The sequence below is a fragment of the Genypterus blacodes genome, unplaced genomic scaffold, assembly GCF_046128005.1.
Source record: "Genypterus blacodes isolate CSIRO-AG114 ecotype Tasmania unplaced genomic scaffold, CSIRO-AGI_Gbla_v1 ptg000063l_1, whole genome shotgun sequence".
Classification (NCBI taxonomy): Eukaryota; Metazoa; Chordata; class Actinopteri; order Ophidiiformes; family Ophidiidae; genus Genypterus; species Genypterus blacodes.
The window spans coordinates 1,260,001-1,280,478 of NW_027466875.1; the positions used below are offsets into that span (position 1 = coordinate 1,260,001).

Below are 20,478 nucleotides of genomic sequence, written 5' to 3' on the forward strand. Positions count from 1 at the left end.
CCCGCTCTCTCTCTCTCTCTCTCTTTCTCTCCCTCCCCACCAGCCTCCCACTCGTACGGTTGAGGTGAAACTGAAAGACCCATGTCAGAATTGGGGGAACTTATGTTGCCTTCCATGGCCTCATTCAAGCATTTCCTGGAACTGTGTGCATGCATGTACGCATGTGCACGCATGAGTGAGTGTGTGTGTGTGTGTGTGTGTGTGTGTGTGTGTGTGTGTGTGTGTGTGTGTGTGTGTGTGTGTGTGTGTGTGTGTGTGTGTGTGTGTGTGTGTGTGTGTGTGCGTCGATCACATGATGTGTGGCACCAACTCGGCCACCGCTCACGCGCTGCAAACTTTCCAAAATGTCAACTGATCATAGACGTGCGTTCCTCATCCTCATCCTTCCTCATCTTATGTATGCATCGGTATCAATTAACTCTCATCTCATTATGTCATCGACCTCTGATTAATGATACAGGATACACACCTATTTTATTAACCGGAATAGCAAGTAAGAGTACATTTAAGTTGTGGGAGGTTCAGAATTTCAGCCATTTGATAAATAAAAGACCATCATAATTTTGACCGTCCAAATTCAAACATTTCTGTGCAGGAAACTGACGTATAATAATGAGCACAGAACAGCTTGTTTGCATAACACACACCATCAGGTTTGGCTGAGTCATAAACACCACGAGGAGAAATGCTGTTTCACATGATGGATTCCCAATTGCTGAGCTGTTCTTCTTCATGTTTTCTGCAACACGTTTGCGGCGGGGTTGCTGTGCCGATGGGACTCCTTCACATGTTGTTCATTTGTTTAGCCAAATGATTCGGGAGCAAATTCGCAGTTCTCCGCTTGGATTTGGTTGGATTTTCGTTCAGTTTAATTCAGTTCTTCTGTGCGATTCTGCTCCCGTTAATCAGTGTGTTTGAATTCATGTTTTGCAGCTGTCAGACATTGGAAGCAGCCATTATTGTGTGTGTGTTCTTCTCTGCACTCTTTTAGCTCACACTTTACAGTTAATAATGTCTAAACCCATCAGCTGAGTAAATAATCAACCTTATCTCCAATTTGGACAATTTTTCACTTTAAACAACAAACAGAAGCTGGAAAACTTCACACACATTCCAAACGTTGCACTTTTCTGCAGTCTGGATGTGAAGAAAACTACGGATGATTTTCGTTTGAATGTAGGTTGATGTTTGTTCCTGCAGGGGGCGCTAATAAGCACCAACAAAGCTCATGTATAAGTACTTTGCAAGACATTGGACATGCCAATAGCGGCGGATTCTTTAGTGATTCATCACAGCCATATGTCACACTGCAGCTCAAACGCCGCCCGACTGAACCCTGATTGACATGCCTTCAAACTTTCACTCTGCCGGTTGATTTGAGATCTGAGGTGTGATAATGTAATGAGAACGCTCACCTCCAGTCCATAAACCCAGGAGAAGATGGCTGCCTGCTTTCTCTTTGTCTTGCTCGTCTGCCTCGTCTGCTTTCAGTTCTTGGTCGGGGTCCAGCAGAGTTCACGCACCTGAGGGAAGAGGAAGAGCGTCAATCCAAATTTGAGCATTTGTCATTTCACCAATTGTCTTAACAGAAATCTGGAGGCGTGGTGAAACCATGAACATGTTTTCGTGTGGGGGCGTGCATGGGCGTGTGTGTGTGTTAGTGTTTTGAAAATGCGCATGATATTCTGCAAGAGCACATGTGGATGAACACACACACACACACACACAAACCCACAAGAAATCATATGATACATCAGACGTAATTTGGGTATGGGGGGGGTTCTGGTAAAGGAGGGGGAGAAAAAAAAAGAAACCGACCGCTTCCTACTTTGACTTCTTCAGAAATTAAGTTCTCTGCAATGATGCAGCCCACACACATACACACACACACACACACACATACACACACACACAAAATTAGCAATGTGCAGCTCTCCAAGAAATAGAGTTTTGTTTTTAAAGCAGTCCACAGAACCGTCATTAAAATGGAGAGGGTGTTTGTTCATATGGGAGCCTGAACGCCCACTGATGGAGCGCCTGAGGGAAACAGGGATATCAGCCACAAGAAAACAGGCCTGTAAGTGAGCAGAGCGGGGCAGGAGTCACGCCAGGACAGCAGGAGCCAGGGACCAGGCACAGATGTCTAATTATGTGGCAGACAAAGTGAGGGCAAACAGATCCTGCATTAGTCTTTATTTCAAAACCCCGATGGCCCAGAAAATGTCCACTCACACGGATGACAGAGGAATGCGGAGCGACAAAGAGAAAACAGAAAAGACCAACTTTCCTTTTTTCAAAACCTGGCCTACTTAAAGGAGACGTTAAGGCGCCTGCGAGACGATGTTAAACAGATTATCATACACGAGCCCCTCAGAGACTCCAGGGGAGCATAAACAAAAAGCTTCAACAACACCTGAGCCCAGACGGAGACTAGAAGAGAGGTGAAGAAGACTTAACCAGCACGGACGCCTGCAACCGCACGAGACGGGAACCAGGACTGAGAAACCAAACCCAAGCCAGTTGAGCTTGTTAGGCAGGTCTGTCAGAGGGGCGAGTCAGCAACACATCTATGTCTGTAATCTCTCTCTCTCTCTCACACACACACACACACACACTCATGCATGCACGCACGCACACACACATACACACACACACACACAAGCCCACTGGCATGACAGCACTCCCCACCCATGAGGTAGGCAAAACCCTTAACCTAACATTACACTCTGAGCACATCCAGGATACCGACAGGATTAAAACTAAACACTGGGTGCGCCATGGGGAGGATGATGATGATAATGATGATGATGATGATAATGATTAACAGACCACTGACGGTTGTGTTCAGATATTATTTAAGGCACAAGCACCTATAGATCCGCAGCAGTGAGCGGATGCAGAGCGGAGAGGAGGCAGGTGAGGTGATGTGCGTGAGAGCAGGTTGGGTTTTGGATGTCAGCCGGTGTTCTCGGCTATAATTAGCCGCCCGGTGTCCACAAATGTACCCGGCGACCCCGCGCTCTCACCTGGACACCGCACCGCCGGCATGCCGGGGCAAAGCAGCAGCAGGAGCAGCGGCGGCGGCGGCGGCGGCGGTGGTAGTAGCAGTAGCAGCACCTGCTCACACACACCGACACAAGCAGCGATACATTCGTGTTAACTTAAAGCCGAGACGCGCTACGGTTCAATTGTAAGGAGACGTAATTGTCGAGACGTCACACGAGAGTTACCGAATACCCGTGACGTGGATAGATAGTCCTCCTGTGACCCTGATCAGACCCGGGGGGAGGGGGGGAGGAGGGGGGGAGGAGGAGGGGAGGAGACGGGGACGGAGACGGGGGGTGGGGGTGGTGGGTGGTGTTAACCGGTGGTGTCACGGCAAAAACAAGCAAAAACAATCACTAATTAAGTGAGTTTAGTGTCCAAACAAAGAGTCAGGTAGAGCGGTTACCTGTGTCACCTGTCCTGACTCGTCGCCTCCCACCTGACCGGCCTCCACACTTCCTGGATTACTTCGTCCCACCCGGTCTACTTCTTCTTTTTGTATGTCTGTCTTGGCCCCCTGTCGTCTCGGACGTTCGGCCGGGGTGGGTGGGTGTTTGTGAGGGTGTCACCTCTCCGGCACGTCCTCGCTCGACAGCGCGACACACGCCGGTATCCCTCTGTCTCCGAACCGTGCGTTGGCGTCTCGGTCTCCGGTCCCACTTCTGCCTGCCTGCCTGCCTGCTGCCGCCTCCTCCTCCTCCTCTCTGCAGACCGCCGGTTCTCTGGGCTGCTCTGACCCCCCTCCCTCCCCGCCTGCCTCCGCTGGCCCACTCCGACTCCCAGGCAGCTCCTCCTTTCTGAGAACCAGGAAGCGGCTTGCCCTACTTACACCCAGTCGCGGATTGGCTCTGGCAAGGCCGGAGAGGAGACCGCCATGGTGGGCAGGGCGCGCGGGGGAGGGAGGGAGGGAGCGAGGGCGGGCGGGCGCGCGGGGGGGTCCGGCCAACGGCGCGATAGGCCAGCGACGGTGTCTGTCGCCCCGCTACCGGAGGGAGGAGAGTGGGAGGTGGGCAGGAGACTCCCACTATCACCTTCCTCCTCCTCCTCCCCCCCGGAGAGTAGTTGGGCATCACCGCCGCGTTGAGGTGCCTGAAGCGGGCAGACGAAATCGGATTGAAGGGTATTTGTCTGTCCGAAGCATCTGTACTCTCTGTGGAAACACGCTCAGTAACTCCCAACCACACACACACACACACACACACACACACACACACACACACACACACACACACACACACACACACACACACACACACACACACACACACACACACACACACACACACACGTGACTCAGCAATCTTCCTCTTGTTAAGTGAGGAGGGATGCAGAGATGGAAGTCATCCTCACAGTTGCCTGCATGTGTGTCCCTCCATCTAGCGTACAGTTACCATCAAAACAGAGGATGTGTGACTAACCTCACCAGAGACACAAGGGAGTTTTTAAAAGATGTTTTAGAGTGATTCATTTAAAAGAAAAGAGGCTTCTCTGCTAAGAGGCACAGCACAGGAGCCCTAGTGAGCATCTTTTTCCACAAAGAGAGAAGTTAGATGAAAGTAAACATCAGCCTCATTTCCCTGCCAGAAGTGAACTTAAAACACTTACATGTCTCCTGTTTGAAGTGGCTTTGTCAGTGGGAATCACCTCGCTCTGTCACAGCCTGAACCTCACCCTCCTCCAGTTCCTGCTGTGTGTTGGTGGGTTTTGAAATGAAGATGCAGGAAGTCTATATATATTTGTGGTGAACACACTCGCTCGCTCACCTGTTCCCCCTCTAACCTTAAATCTCTGCCTTTTCTGAGATTGTGCAGCCAGACAAGGAGGTAGGCTACGGTACATGTGCGCCATAAATTGAGATAATATCAAATTTCCAGTGTTAGTTGGAGTAAATCATGGAAATTAAGATACAGACATGCACCCAGGAGTTAGTTTCCAGAGCTCAGGTGGCTGAATGGGTGGATTAGACCAAACCGGCAGCCAACACATGCAAATATATCATATAGTCTATAGAAACATACAATTATGGTGTAATGCAACATATCAACAGGCAGTGATGAGGAACAATCGGCTCATCCTGTCCTCTTGGTTCCTTCACCTGCACAGTAGTCGAGTCTGCTTCCACCTCAGCCTCAGTATATAACTTCTCTCTGAAGCCTTTTCACAGCCAGTGTCAGGCAGCAATTACTGCCCCTTAATCCCTCCATCATTCATGGCTCCTGATCCAGCCTGCTCTGCCACTATCAACCATTAACCTCTTCCATGCTGTCACCTGATCCACAATGGCCTTTCCTCTTCTCATTACACTTCCACGTCCGTTGAACTGCCTCCCTGTTCACTCATGCTAAAGAAACATACATCAACCGTGGAAATTGTGCTGATTATACAGGACACTCCTCACTGGGTTGATTTCTGATTCTTTAAGTGTCATTGCCATCTAGTGGTCACTGTGTAACCTGCAGGCCTGTATGTCATCGCCACCTAGTGGTCACTGTGCAGCCTGCAGGTATGTCTTTAAGTGTGGCCTCCACGGCTTCACTTCAATTCTGCACTGTGCAGGTGTAGACACAGGGGTAAAAGTACATTATGTTTACCACAGTTTACCTCTTCTCTGCAGCTTCCAGCTCTTCTTCCTCAGTTAAACATTTCATTTGAAAAAGTGCTTGGCAGGAAAGAGTTAAATATTTGCAGCTACGGGACATATTTCCTCTTAGAGACAATTGAAGGACCTCTGTGACTTTGAACAGGGGCTATTTACAATGTGCAAATAAAAAAATAAGCGAAATCCAATATGTTAATGTTTCTTAACAACTAGAGGTGAGAGATAATTCTGTCATCCACACCGCCTACACAGGCTGGAGGACTGCTGAAGCCCCTTGCACATTACTAAGGAGAGAAGATAAAGCAAACAAACGAGACAGAGAGAGAGGAAGTTTTAGTAACAGAATGTAGCGCATATGTGTCAGAGACGCTATAATCAACCCTCATGAAGGAGGACATTCATTTAGCTCCCAGCAAAGAGCAGGAAGGACTCACAAGCTTAATACAAGAGTGTCTGACCTCTGTTGAGAGGTGCAGGATTAAGTTTGGTGATCTAGAGGCGGCAACAGAGCCAAGACTGGGAGGCAAGGACAGGTTTTTAATAAGGACCAAATATTATTTCTCATCACTTTTGAATAATTACAACCCCAGTCTCAAATGTCTCCAAAAAAAATCAACAGCCCTGCAAATTATTATTATTATTGCAGCTTTCTGTAATGTTGTTTGAAGTGCTGTAGGCCTTCAGCTTTCATCAAGAGACCAAGTCTACATCCAAGTCATTCTACTGATGCTCCGATGGATGTTGTTAAAAATGTGTAGGCACAGGAATAAACATGCCTGGAAGTGCACACTCAAAAAGATCATATCTAACTCTGCTTTATTTTACACCCAGATGTACACCACCATCATCATCATCATCATCATCATCTATAGGGTTGCCATGAACTTCATCACAGACACCGTCATAATCACCTTCATCACCACACTCCAGATCAACAGTTTGACAGCATTATTAGCACTTTGTCTGTTCAAAAGCTAAAGCTGTGATAAATAAAAAATAAAACATTTGGTCCTTAAATATTCAGTCTAGGCAACATGGTATCAGGGGTTAAGACAGAAATGCTTTGTTGCTACCCACACAAAACATCAAACATTACTGGAAATGGCATTGAAACAGTGTCAGACAGCAACAGAAGGAGGGCGCAGCCAACTGAACACCAGGCCGCTGGAAGCAGAGTGTTAAACGCAGAGGAAACGGGGAGAAAGGGAGCGAGCGTGTCAGCGCGGGAGAAACAGTTCACAAGCGGCGCTGTGAAATCAGATGAAAGGGGCTCCACAAACAGAGATAAAAGACAAAGAGGCAGAGGAGGGAGGAAGCATACACAGATCCGGAGGCACGTATTTACAGGGAGCGAGGCGGAACAGAATGAAGTGGGCCACAGTGCACAGGGGAGCGGTATGCTGTGTCGCCCACAAAAACACATTTTAATTTACAGACGTCGTCATTGTGAACATGTAGCTGTAAAAGTTTGTCCAAAAAACTAAACACCAAAACACCTGGGACAACAAAACTACCAGTGAACTGCTCCTAATTATTCAAATTTGTATGATTTAGCAACTTTACAGTGATTTCTCAACTCTACATCCTTATTATTATTGTACTGATGAGAAAATATTACACTTTGGTGAAAAATGGGAGGCAAGAGGGAGGTGGAGCTGGAAACCAGGACACGTCCGACATCACATATGGCCGACTCCAGTCTCAAATATCGCACGTGTATTGCTGTTTGCATTGCCAAGACAACTGAGATGCACACATTTACGGCAGCTTTTACTCTATTGCTTCCACCCGTCGCTTATTTCCACTTCAGCTCCCAATCTTGCTCCAACAATCACTAACACAGATAGGTATGTATACATTTGGATGTTTCCTTAGATTCTACCCTAGTCCTCTTCAGTCAACACACCCATAAAAGTCTCTTCATCGATGGCTTGGTTGAGTCACAATAACACCCGACGTTCTAAGACGATCACATCCTAGCGTGAATGCAAACAAAATCTACCTGTCCATCCATATAAGATCACGGTGGCCTATCTATGGCTCTGATAATCTGCTCAATCTATCATCATTTCAGGTTTAATCCCTGCGATGGTCTTTCTTACATGTTGGCAGGCAGCTTGTGTCTAAGTCCCTCTGAGTCTTTCCTGGTCTGTGACAGCTGAGGGTCCTTCTTCCCCCCCTTAGGGGAGGTGGTGCTGGCAGGAGAAGCTGTCTGGGAAACTGGTGCTGCAGGGGCCGAGAGGTTGGGCGCAGCAGTCGATGCCTGAGAGGTCTGAGCCGGGGTGGAGGGTGTATTGAGTTTTGCTGAGTGAGGCGGGGCAGCTGTGGCGGTTGGCATTTGTTTTGGGGGATGAGCAGATGGGGCGCTGGGAGTGGTGGAGGAGGAGGAGGTGGTGGTGGTGGTGGTGGCGAGGGAGGAGGAGCAAGTGTGGATGGGGGTTGTGTATAGAATTGTAGAGGCCGAGGTTGCCGCTTGGGCCGGTTTGGTGGATCGACCTGAGCCTGAAGTGGGGCTGGGAGTTAGAGCAGGATGGGGCAGCTTAACAGGATGGACGGTAAAAGTTAATTTAGTGGGAGAGCAAGAACTAGTGTGTGCCTGGGCAGGAGTCGGGGTTAGAGGTGTAGCCTGTTTTGGGATGGGTGTGGAAGCGGGCCCTTTGGCTGACTGAAGACAAGGGAATGATGAGACCGACGTAGCAGAGATGGGAGAAGGGGACGGCGTGGGAGTGAGGGACTGGATGGGGTTTTGTGCTAAAATAGGTGCGAGGGTTTGTGTGGGAGTCTGGGAGGGGGTAAAGCTGCGAGTACGGCTAGTCTGAGTGGGAGTCAGTGTTGGAGACGGAACTGGAGTTGGTGCAGCACTGAGGCCGGACAAAGGAGAAGCAGAGGGCGGCGTGTTGGACGCCTTGGCTCTGGGACTTAGAGGACGAGGGGGAGAGAAGCCAACCAGGGAAGAAGGGGGAGAGGAGGAGGTCAGAGATGACTTGGGCCCGTAGGTTTGAGGTAGCGGGACAGGGGCGGACACAGAGGAAGGTGGGGGTGTGATGGAGGGAGAGGGGGAGGACGAGCGGGGAGAGGGAATAGGGATCGGTTTGGGACGAGGGGTCGAGGAGAGCGACAGCTGGCTGGATCCTGCTGACGGCGGGGTGGAGCAGGTAGGAGGAGAGGACGAGCGGGAGGGGGTCAGCGGTTTTGAGCGAGGCGTCTGGGCGAGTACGATGGGGGTGGGAGACGAAGGGGTGGGCGCGGGTGAAGGGGGGACAGAGGAAAGAGGGGTCTGCTTAGGAGGAGAGGAAGAAGACAGTTGAGCTACTGAAGACGGCATGTGTGTGGGTATGGAGGCATTGTGGGGGGCAGACGGTGTGTATGGAGCTGTGTTTGGCTGAAGAGCTCCTGCGGCCTGTGCTTGTATTTGTGTATTAAATTGTGTGTTTGCCATCAGCTGTACTGGAACGTTAAAGTTAGAGGTCAACATTCCCGCGCTCCCTCCCCTGGCCAACTGACCGACTAGAAAAGGAGCCGGCAGCAAATTACCACCAGAGGCCTTCCGGTGCAGAGGGGGCTGAGGCTGCACTCCGGCCCAGGAGCGGTGAGGCAGCGTGGGCTGCGAGGCCGACAGCAGCCGGGCCTCCTGGGTGAGTCGGCCCAAAGCCGGCAGACACTGAGAGCTGTTACCTCCGTGACGTAGCAGCGCTTCCTTTGCCCTCTGCTGGCTCGGCACGGAACTGTGGCTATCTGGCGGCCCCCCGAAGGCAGCGGGGGGGTTGGAGGCGGGCGCCTTGTAAAGGGGTACGGCTGTGGTCCCGGCTCCGGATGGGGCGGCAAATGGACCGCCGGGCACAGAGGGATGGTCAGGCTGGAGGCGGAGGCTGTAATGAAGAGTCCTTCCTAGTTGGACTGAAGTCGGGACTGGACAGGCCGCAGTGGGTGGAGTCTTGGCAATGGGTGGTGATGTCACCCCACCAGGAGGGCCCATGGCGGACAGAGAGGTGGGAAATCCTCCTCTTGGGGACAAGGCGCCCATCCCTCCCATTCCCATCATTCCAATGAGAGAGCTCACAGAGGGGCGGAGGGGCTGTAACACGGAGGCGCGCGGAGGAGACAGAGGGAAAGAAGAAGAAGAAGGAGAGGGAGAGATGAGGGGAGAAGGCAGGAAGATGGCGCCTCCCAGTGCATGTTGCTGCTGTAACTGCTGTAGTTGCTGCTGCTGCTGGTGCATCAGGGCGATGGCTACATTGCTGGTAGCAGCTGCGGTCTGCAGGGGGGCGTGGACCAGGGGTGCCCAGATCACAGGGCGTGGACGAGGAGACACCGCGCCACTTCCTCCCATGCTCCTTCCGGCAGCAGCGGCGGCGATGGCGTCCTGCATGGCGGGCATGCTGTCATGTTTGACAATCTGCTGTACCAGCATGCTGTCACAGGAACCCAGACCCCCTGCTGCCAGGCTCCCCCCCGCGCCCGGACCCCCTCCGCCGCGACCTCCCCCACGGCCCATACTGCCCCCTAGTGAACCGCCCTGGGAGGACTTCCGCATGAGCACAGAGTTTTTCCTGCCTGGAGCAAAGAAAGAGAGAAAAATACGACTGAGATATGCAGCGTGAAGACAAGTTACGTAAATGGAAAGTGTGAAAAGCTTCATGTTGTAATCATCATCGTTTGAATTAATTGAGGTTTTAGCTTCAAGGCTCTTTCATTCTTTGCTAAGAACATTTCTCATCCTTTTATTATTTCTTATTTCTTTCTCTAAACATGTCTTCAGGGTGACTGGAAGAGAGCAAGTCACACTGCACACAATCAGACTTTACCAATACGATCCAGGCGGTCCACAGCTACTGTTTCAAAGGCCCGTCGCATCATTGGGTGTTCCTCCAGCACCTCATTGAAGCTGTCCACACTGAGAGAGTACAGACGACAATATGTATCTGCACGGACACTGGCAGTCCTCCGTCCATGAGTCAGCAAACAGATCTCTGAGCGCGGAAGGAGCGATGACAGAAGGGGAGAAGGGAGAAGCAGGAGATATGTGAGATACGTTATATTAAATCTATATTGTACATTTCTACACAATTCTCTTCCTCCACGCGTCTCTACATCCTCACCTCCAAAATAAGACCCGTCGCTCAGCTTGGTCCCCTTGTTGCCTCGCGTCAGCACACTGACTCGTCCATGTTGGATGAAGTACATCTTCCGTCCCAGTGTGCCCTCGCGGATGATGAAGTCTGAAGGCTGGAACACTTCAAAGCGTAACTTTGTCAGCACGGCGGTCACAAAGTTAGGATCGGCGTTGGCAAACAGCGGCATGTTAGCCACCAGGCTGCGGCAGTTAAAGCTGACGATCTCCTAGATGGGCAAGGAGAGAAGACAGGTGTTGGTGAGGAAGACTGGGAGTCTGGCTGGAGGCGGTTTGTATGTGTGCATGTGGGTGCTGATGCATTTATTACCTCTTTAAGTGGCTCACTGAGTTCTCCCAGTATGTTCTCCTCATCAAACATTTTCCCCTGGAAGCGATGCTCATAGTACTCATGGATCTTTTGTCGGACATCCGCAGGGAGTTTATGGAACGACATGTACTGCTCCACCTGCTTGTACTGTAGGAACAAGCAAACAAACACACAAGTAAGAGATCTGCAGGACGTGGATATGCTTCAAAGTCGGAGGGAGAAACGGATGAAGCGTCTACCTTTTCCTGGTACTGTCGTCGCGAGGAGTCCAGCGACTGGATGAGAGCGGTGGCGTGGCCGATGAACATGGCGTAGCAGGTGGCGCCCACGATCATGCTGAGCATGGTGAGCCACACGTCGGTCATCCCCTCTGGAGCCTGGGCACCGTAGCCAATACACAACATGTGGCTCATGGCCTTGAAGAGAGCGTAGGAGTACTGCACTCCCCAGGTGTCATTCTGCCAGGAGACGATGGAGACAGAGGGGAGGAATAGATGTTTCAAAATGTAAATTACTTAGGCACAACAATATTGAAGCGTTCTCATTCCTGTCAGGTTACCGGAGCTGCTTTCCTGGCACTGATTCAGAAACACTTTGCCCCCACTTCAAAACCTAAAAACTGCAGCTGGGCCCATGACTTCAAACAGCACAGCCATTCAACCATTTATAGCCACTCTGCTGGCAAACAGACTTCACTCTGATGATGGCAGGAAGTATAAAACAACACAGACTATAAAGACTGTCAAACAAAATGAGGGTACACACAGGTCATGGTTAGGGGTCGTATTTCGGACTATTCATCCATATTCCAAACTGAGGAAATCTGACATTTCTGTGGTACATGATAACCAGATGACTGTGTGTAGGTATATGTGTGTGTGTGTGTCTATGTGTGTGTATGTGTGGCCTTATGTTTTAGGTTCTGCATGTGTCCAATTATAATCCTGCTCAAATGTTAATGGTCCACAGGAAGTGGGGCTTTCTCTAGGGAGAATCCGAGCATCAGCCATCTTAGCAACAGTCGCCCAGGCAACCGCTGAGACGTGACTCAGCTATTCACACAGCTGTGCGTCCAGCCCTGTAAGCCTGTGTGCGTGTGATGACATCTCCGGCGAGTCCCTGGGCCTTGAACTGTTTGCGTGTGTGTGTGTGTGTGTCTTTGCACCTCCACCTGATCACTGCTGAGGACTTTAATTGGAGAATGGTTTTTGCGATGATGTTGATAGTCGACTTTATTCCAACTGGACATGTTGAAGCATGAGCCAATTAATACACGAGCAAACAATGTCAAATCATCCGTACTGTGCACACACAAACAGACACACACAGACACACACAGCCACAAATAACCACATCACTGTCCACACAGGATCCCTGCTATGGGATATAAAATAGTTTTTATATCATTATTAACAACATGTATACAGCATACATGTAATAGTCAGACAGTCAGAGACGCACCACCATGAGGTTCTTGGAGACCCAGCAGTCAGGAGGGAAGTCCTGCAGCATGGGGACCAGAAACTGGAGACAGCCGTCCCAGTGACACAGCAGCAGCATCATGCCGATCAGGTTCACGATCCTCACCATGGCACTCGCAAGGTCATAGGTCATATGGAAGATCTGAAGAGGCGCAGAGGGACAGAGCAGGTGAGAAACGTGAGGGTAAGGTCCAGGTCAAGGTTACGGTCTGCTTGACACACACATTCCAGATCACTTTACATTTGCAAAAGCTGAACCTATAAAGGATTAAGACCAAGGTTTTCATTTCGTATCAAAGTTAAACAATCATGGAGGTGGCTCTGCTGATAAAGCTTACCTATTTGTAAGAAAATAGCATAGGATGACTCATACCTTTAATATTAAATGAGCTTTGAACTAGCTCTTTCACACAAACATCTCTGTCTGCAGCCTCCCTTTCCTCGTCTTTCTCACCTCCTCCCACTGGTGGATATAACGGATGAGTCTGGACAGGCGGAGCAGTCGGAGCAGGCTCAGGATTTTGGTGAAGCGAACAATGCGGAGGGCCCTGGCTGTCCTGTAGACTTCTGAGTCCAGACTGTCCACCATTAGGAAGATGTAGTCCACTGGGATGGATGAGACAAAGTCCACCAGGAACCAGTTCTTCAGGTAGTTCTGGCGGATTGCCCTGCGTTAGAGGAGAATGGAAGACAAATTGCATTCTTAGTTCTGGCGTGTTGTCTGTGTGGAGGCGAGTGAAATGTTTGCCTCTCGCCTCATCTGCATTCAGCAGGAACACAACTGAGTCCAGAACAAACGCTCTGCCACAGGCTACACGTCACCTTTACACATTTCACACATGGATTTGGTGAACACAGACACCCAGCAGATGGCCAGAGGAATGAAATATGAGAAATTCACACACACACATACACACACACACACACACACACACACACACACACACACACACACACACACACACACACACACACACACACACACACACACACACAAACATGCTCCGTCTGACCTGGGGTCCAACAGGATCTCAGTGTTGTCTTCCTTGATGATGCCGGTTCTGAAGTTGAGGACCAGGTCGACCATGAAGAGCGTATCAGAGACCACGTTGAAGATGATCCACGATGGAGTGTTCTCATCTCTGAAGAAAGTGATGCCGACGGGAAGCACGATCAAGTTCCCCATCATCAACACTAACATCAGCAGGTCCCAGTAGAACCTAAACGGAGAGAGAGAGGGAGAGAGAGAGAGAGAGAGAGAGAGAGAAGAGAGAGAGAGAGAGAGAGAGAGAGAGAGAGAGAGAGAGAGAGAGAGAGAGAGAGAGAGAGAGAGAGAGAGAGAGAGAGAGAGAGGGAAATCAAGATTGGTCCAGACTGTCCACTGAGAGGCGATAGAGCGCTGAGCAATTTGAACGGATAGGAAGGGGGATAGTAACTGTCCTTCCCTGCAAGCATGACAGCTGCCTGGTGGAGGTAAGCTCAGTCAACAGTTTAGCAGAGTATCAGCCGCCCCTTACTCATATACATGCTCCTCATTAATTACTGATGGATGGCCGGTAGGGTATTATATGCGGTGCTGACAGCCAGAAGGAGCTCTGTTGAATAAGATATTTAGTAAAAGTCGTATTTTTCCTTCTAGGCTTCACCAATAATATCTTACTTTTGACATTTTTCTGTACCTATAGTGGATCAGGGCACTGGGATGTGAGCTCCTGTCCCTCATGAGCCTGCACAGGAGGAGCAGACAGAGAGCAAAGACGTCTCACTGCACATCTGAATGTTGTCTCCATCCTTTGCAAATATCCTAGCAACAGAATTTCCGTCCTTTATCTCCTCTTCCGGTAAAGCGGAGTTGAACTGAAGTGAACTGGCAGTGCGAGACAGAGAGCAGAATAATGGTTATCTTGTGAGGTCTCATTGAACGCGGTGCCGTTTTTCCAGCCTGCACTGTGTTACCGTGTGTGTACAAACACACATAAAACACTCACACAACTCTGCTACTACGAGCAATTCAAGTTTAACACTCCAGGCCATCAAGTGATTTCTGTCATGTTCCTGCTTTCTTCCTCCTGATCCCTTGATCCATCACCTTAACTCACATCAGTGGCTTGTCCCGCCACCCACACACACACACACACACACACACACACACACACACACACACACACACACACACACACACACACACACACACACACACACACACACACACACACACACACACACACACACACACACACACACACACACACACACACAGGCATGCCAGGAAACACACTCCAGCTCTGCGGTTGATTGCTATCAAGCGCTAATTTAGTAAGACAACCTCATGGTGTGACGCTAGCACGAGACTGATGAAGATTAAGTATGAGTCGTCACTCTGTCACTCACACTCCTCCCTGAGTTTCTCACCTACACTGACAGATGTATCACTTCGCAATCACTGAGAACAAATAGGGAGATCCTTTACAGCAACGCAGACTCTGTGATTTTTGTTGCTGAAGACATTCCAGACCTTGAGCCTGAGCTTTACTGAGTCTGATTATGGAGAACAGTTCCATAAATGACCCGGGGCCATCATGTCTCAACATCCTGGTCTGTCAGCGGCGTCTCTGTGGATTTACTTCACATATTACAGTATATTTCCCTTTTGAAAATTACTTCTATTTATATTTAAATGTCTTTAATCTCATAGGATAAACCTCCATTGTTCTACTGCTCCGTCAGATATGCTGCACAGGCACTATAGGACAATAATCCATGAAATATACAACAGCTTCAGGGTGAAATGTCATATTATCTGAAGCAACGGTAAGTATATCAGTGCATTACTAAACTTGTAACTTCATGTAGAGGCTCAGCGGTCCATCCAGACTATGAGACGACTATGGAGCCGCTAAGTGAACAGCAAATTACCATTAAATTGCTTCAGTGTCACTTCATCATCATACCTGGTTTCAGAGCCACTGACTCTGTGTCAGTCTGTCCACACTGTGTCCCGTTGTCTTTGGGTGTGTCATGTACACTATCTGTACGTGCACCTGCCTGTAACGCACTCATGTACCGCAGACACACATAGGAATTGCAAATGCAATCAAACCTCCTCCCTTCTACCTCATCAGTATTCCATTTTCAACATGAGCAGGTGCTGGGAGAGAAGTGACCTGCATCTACCTGCTCAGCTGCTGTCAAACCAAACACTAATTTTACTGTAATTGAGGCCAAGTGTCTCCTGTGTGCCTGTGATTGCTCGCCTGTTCACAGTTGGCCAGATGTCAGTTCTAAACAAGTTTCCACCCCATCATCCTGCCAGACATGCAGACAAGCAAGCACAACAGCAACAGGCTAACATATGATCAATCTCTGCTCCGCCGTGTAATACCATCAACCCAACACAGCTCATCTACTTTTTTTATGTTTACGTTTCCCCCTTCTGCTCACGTTTGTATACACCTCATCATCCCCGTCTGAAACTTCTCTTCTGTCTCTGGTTGTGTATTGTTATGAAGCGGGTGAAGCAGGGCCACATTTTTTCTAAATGAGGTGAAGGTTATCAGCTTATCAGCAGACTTAATAAGGACTTGCCACACACACACACACACACACACACACACACACACACACACACACACACACACACACACACACACACACACACACACACACACACACACACACACACACACACACACACACACACACACACACACACACACACACACACACACACGCAAAAGCTCTTATGCTCAAGGTCAATGTCAGGACAAAAACACATAAAGGGGCTTCAAAAGTAATCTTCCTCCCTTGTCCCTCTTCAGCTCCCTCGCTCCGGCCTCACAAAGTTCCTCTTTAGCCGTCGCTCCAGTCTACAGGTACTTAACTGAAAAGTTAGCGGACTGAATTATGCATTATGCAAACTCAACGTGCATAATTTAGAACGGCATACATAATTGATCAATATTCAATTGTGACTCTCAGACAGGATAATTAGCACTTTAATATCTTTTCATGCCTTGCTTGAATATCAATAAATGTGGGAGGACTGAGGTGCACTCATCCGTCCACACCCCCTTGTCCCGTCCGTCCTTTCATCCACGACTGCTCTCCTTCACTGCGTCACCTGTGAGCGACGCACACGCAGCTGCGCATGTGAGTGATCATCAAATTGACACACAATTCACGGCGACACAGTCCACGTGTGTGAGAGTAAAGTAGGCCAGGAGCCTTGGGGATGGAGTCATCCATTGTTGCCCTAGTGTGTCTGGTGATTAGTAATACTGTCTCTACCTCTGCTGAGCACATTTCAGAGGCTCACACACACACACACACAGACAGCACGTCCATGAATGTTCAGCATAACAAGTGTGATTCCTAAACTTCCAGGGAAAAAAATCACATCTGCGATTCCAATTCAAAGACAAGTTGTTCATGTTTTTGGGAGAGTTCCCTTATCTCTGAATCTTTAGGGCTTCATTCAAACACATGTAGCAGTTTCCCATGAGACGTCTCTGCCCGGTTCACCTCTCTGTGGTGGAACACTGCCCTTTACCAGGAACAGCCATCAAACACAACAGCCAATTTCCCCCGGGGTGTTATTGATCATTGTGTTAATTATATACAGCAGTTCAAGCTGAAGAAAAAATCCAAATCCTTAACTGAACTGTGTGTTAGTGAGCGGCTCAGTCACACTTCACACATGCCTGCTTTCCTCACAAACTCCTTTTGGCTAAAATTATCCCAATTTCCATCGTCACACCACCACCATTTGTGAATCTCTGTCTTTCCCAGGGAACAAATAACAACCCGCCTGCTATTAAACCTATTTCTGACGCAGTTGTCTGATGCACACACTCCTCACCATACACACTAAGCAGCCCCTCTGCCTCTGCCTTGGGCTTCATCCACTCAGTTCCTCTGCCTCACCCTCAGTCTCGTCACCTTTCACGCATCCTCTGTTTCTTCTCTGTTTACTCCAGAGACACAACCTGCCTCTCCTCCTCTAACCCCCACTTTGATGCACTCTTAATGCTCCACTTGTTTTGTGTGTCCTCAGCACATCGTGTTTAGCTGTATGATGGTCGTCCTCCCCTTCTCTCAGTTGCTACCTTTCAATTTTCCTCTTTTAACAGTTGAAGAGGGAGCTGAATGTATGATGGGTTCTCTTCATCTCCTCCTCATTTTCCCTGTCTATCATTAGCTTTAGAGGATATATGCTCAACCCTCTCTGCTCAATCCAGGCTTTGCTTTGATCCTCATATGAACAGAGATTGGTTTATATGGCATTTATGGGCCACAAGTGGTGATTTCTTTTACAGCCCAGCATCAAACATGTCAGTGTGGCTCCATACCTGAAGTCACTGTAGGGGTGTATGATCCATGCCCCCGCTGATTTCAGCCTGGCCTGCTCCAGTGCCACAGCTTTGTGGGATCCGAACATGCGCAGGCTGAACTTGTTGACCCCTGGCTGCAGCATGGCTCCAAACTGCCTCTGGATGAAGGTGCTCTGGTTGGAGTTGCTGTAGTCTTCCCCATCCAGCCCCATCCCGAAACCACCCAGTCCGATATGACCCATCATCTCGGGGGTCCCCGCAGCGGTTGAGTTGCAAGCCGTGGTCGTGGTGGTCTCCGGGCCGGTAGCCACCACCAACACACCGGTCCCGGTGGAGGAGGTGGAGGCCAGGGCGGCGCGGGACGAGACGAAGCCCACAGAGCGCGGAGGAGCGTGCGCGGAGGAGGAGGAGGTCGGAGGAAGCGGCAGAGGCACCGGGGTGGTCGGGGTGCCGGCTGCGCGGAAGGGGAGGCCGTCCCTCGTGGAGGAGCTCATGATGGAGGGGCGGCGGCGGCCCCCGCCCAATGAGGAGCAGTCTGCCCCGAAGGAGCCCTTATCTCCTTCCAGTGAGGCCTGGGACAGCCTGTACCCCGGGGAGGGCAGGCTGCCCTTACTGCGCCGCTTTGACTCTCCTCCGTTCCGTCTGGGGAGGCTGTCACCCCCAGAGACTCCGGTGCTCCCGGGGGTGCCCACACCTCCGGCCACGCCGTCCATGTCAACTCGTGGAGGAGGGGTCGAGGGAGGGAGGGAGGATGACACCCGCCCCCCTCAACAAAACCACCTGCTTGCGTGAAGTCGACCTCTCTGGTTCATGTAGGTGAGAATGGCACTTTGAATGTAAAGTCTAAAGAGGGTGTGTGTGTGTATGTGTGAGTGTGTGTCTCAATCAGTCTCCGGGGGCGGACAGCTCACTCTTCCGCCGTCCATCCTTACCTCACCGCCCTCGGATGAAGCTCCAGCCGCGCATGAACCCTTTGCTCCACCGCTGTGGCGCCGGCAGCGTCAGCGGCCGCACTTTCCTCCCTCGTCAAAGTGTCTCGTTTGTCCTTAAGATGTGTCTCTATCAGTCCTCCTTCCTTGTCCTTGAAACGCTGCTTTCCACCCGAGGCCCTCCCTCCCTCTCCACTGCCGCCCTCAACGCTCCGACGCCGGTCATACTGGCACCGGATTCCTCGTCTTTAGTAAATAATAACGGAGGTCGCGGCTCTCCGGGCTGAATATAGACTCTGTGCCCGGGCTGCTCACCCACTTTGGCTTTTTCCAATCATTATGCAAGAGCCTGTTTGAACGTGGAGATTGAATGAAAAAAAAAAGCAATCACCATCAGATGGATGACAAGGACACTTGACGGTGTGTCCGTGGGGCCGGTTTGTTAATGGACATAAGGACGCATCAAAGACACACGCGGGCGCTCACACTCAGAGGCGCACGGATCCATCCCGACACGCACACACACACACGCACAGACACGCACACGGCGGAGACTCACGAGACGCTGAATACACGCAGAATCCGCCCGAATTTACCCCATATCACCACGGCGTCCGACACAGAATCCCCACGGTAGAAAAGAAAGAGAAAGGGGCGCGCCGAGATAGAGCCGCTACTGCCGGAGACGGAGCGCTCAGGCTGGGTTAGTCCATCAACCTGCCGCCGGCATTAACCTGGTCAGGTGTTCCAATTCTGACGGCTGGAATCATTCTGTTCTCTCGTCACTTCTGCCGACTTTCAGTGACATCGTCTCCAGAGACTACAGGCGGACACAGCGGCGTCCCTCCCTCCTTTATCGAGCAGGCTTCCCAGGTGACCGCAGGCTCCTCCGAGCGGACAAAGACGCGCTTCAAGCTTCAAGCCTCCGTTATAAAAATCTACTTGTTGCGCGTTTTGTTCGGCTGCTCCTCGGTAGAAAGATGACGGAGTTGAATCTGATCCAAACTGGTTTTCACTTCTTACTCTGACTCTGGGAGGCTGGAGTCAGACTTACACACATACACACGCACGCACGCACGTACACACACATGCAGGCACATTCACACAAGCGCGCCGGGCATGCAAATGAAATATTAAATAAATAAATGTGCATATACGCGTCTGGCACTAATCGGCTTGTTGCCATGGCATCCGCAACCTCATCATCCTCCCCTCAAGGCCGTCATGCCCGCTCGGCGCAACAAGCACGCAGCCCTCGCAGGTATACAGGTCGCGCGTCATCCTTCCTCACCAATACAGCGAGCTGGGTACAGCGTGATGGAGAGAGTGATGATGATGATGATGATGATGATGATGGGGATGATTGAGGATGAAGAGGCTTTATTTACGTCCAAGAACCAGATATTAAATATTGAGGAGAAGCCTGTGACTTTAATGGTACAGGGGAAAAAACAAAAAGACATCAGATAAAAGCAAATGCTGTCATTCATGATTTAAATGGAAAGCAGACAAACCTCAGGCTCTGTAGACTCACATCCGTCTGCCTCTGGTACAGATGACCTTCCATCGACTCCAAACAAAGACGGTAGAGACAGAGAATCTCATACAATACAGTCATTAGTATTGAACAAGAACACTGAGTGAAGAGCAATA

At 50.1% G+C, this 20,478-nt stretch overlaps 2 protein-coding genes across 2 annotated transcripts in view; both read right to left on the reverse strand.

The window, feature by feature from the left end:
- zbtb7b (zinc finger and BTB domain containing 7B) overlaps nucleotides 1-3,738 on the reverse strand; it is a 17,492-nt gene extending 13,754 nt beyond the window's left edge. Inside the window, exons 1-2 of the mRNA XM_076154770.1 lie at nucleotides 3,452-3,738; nucleotides 1,416-1,523 (exon numbers count right to left, since the gene is read on the reverse strand). The gene's annotated coding sequence lies outside the window, so the exon portion shown is untranslated. The remainder of the gene's footprint in view (nucleotides 1-1,415; nucleotides 1,524-3,451) is intronic.
- Nucleotides 3,739-6,434: 2,696 nt separating this feature from the next.
- Nucleotides 6,435-18,609, reverse strand: LOC143003842 (potassium/sodium hyperpolarization-activated cyclic nucleotide-gated channel 4). Its single transcript, XM_076154594.1, has 9 exons — nucleotides 17,915-18,609; nucleotides 13,580-13,786; nucleotides 13,021-13,234; nucleotides 12,547-12,708; nucleotides 11,325-11,543; nucleotides 11,086-11,232; nucleotides 10,744-10,984; nucleotides 10,450-10,614; nucleotides 6,435-10,198 (listed from the first exon to the last, which is right to left on the reverse strand). Exons 1-9 carry the CDS (start codon nucleotides 18,607-18,609, stop codon nucleotides 7,743-7,745), a joined length of 4,506 nt encoding a protein of 1,501 aa, XP_076010709.1. The 3' UTR covers nucleotides 6,435-7,742.
- Between the last annotated feature and the right edge of the window lie 1,869 nt (nucleotides 18,610-20,478).

What these genes read in the sequence shown, in the direction of transcription:
- LOC143003842 (XM_076154594.1), bottom strand. Translation starts at nt 18,609, where the DNA reads ATGGACGGCGTGGCCGGAGGTGTGGGCACCCCCGGGAGCACCGGAGTC. An exon ending in CGACGGGTCTTATTTTGGAG is followed by an intron (nt 10,615 to 10,743) that starts GTGAGGATGTAG and finishes TTCCGCGCTCAG; the next exon opens with AGATCTGTTTGCTGACTCAT. An exon ending in GGACCGCCTGGATCGTATTG is followed by an intron (nt 10,199 to 10,449) that starts GTAAAGTCTGAT and finishes TCTTTGCTCCAG; the next exon opens with GCAGGAAAAACTCTGTGCTC.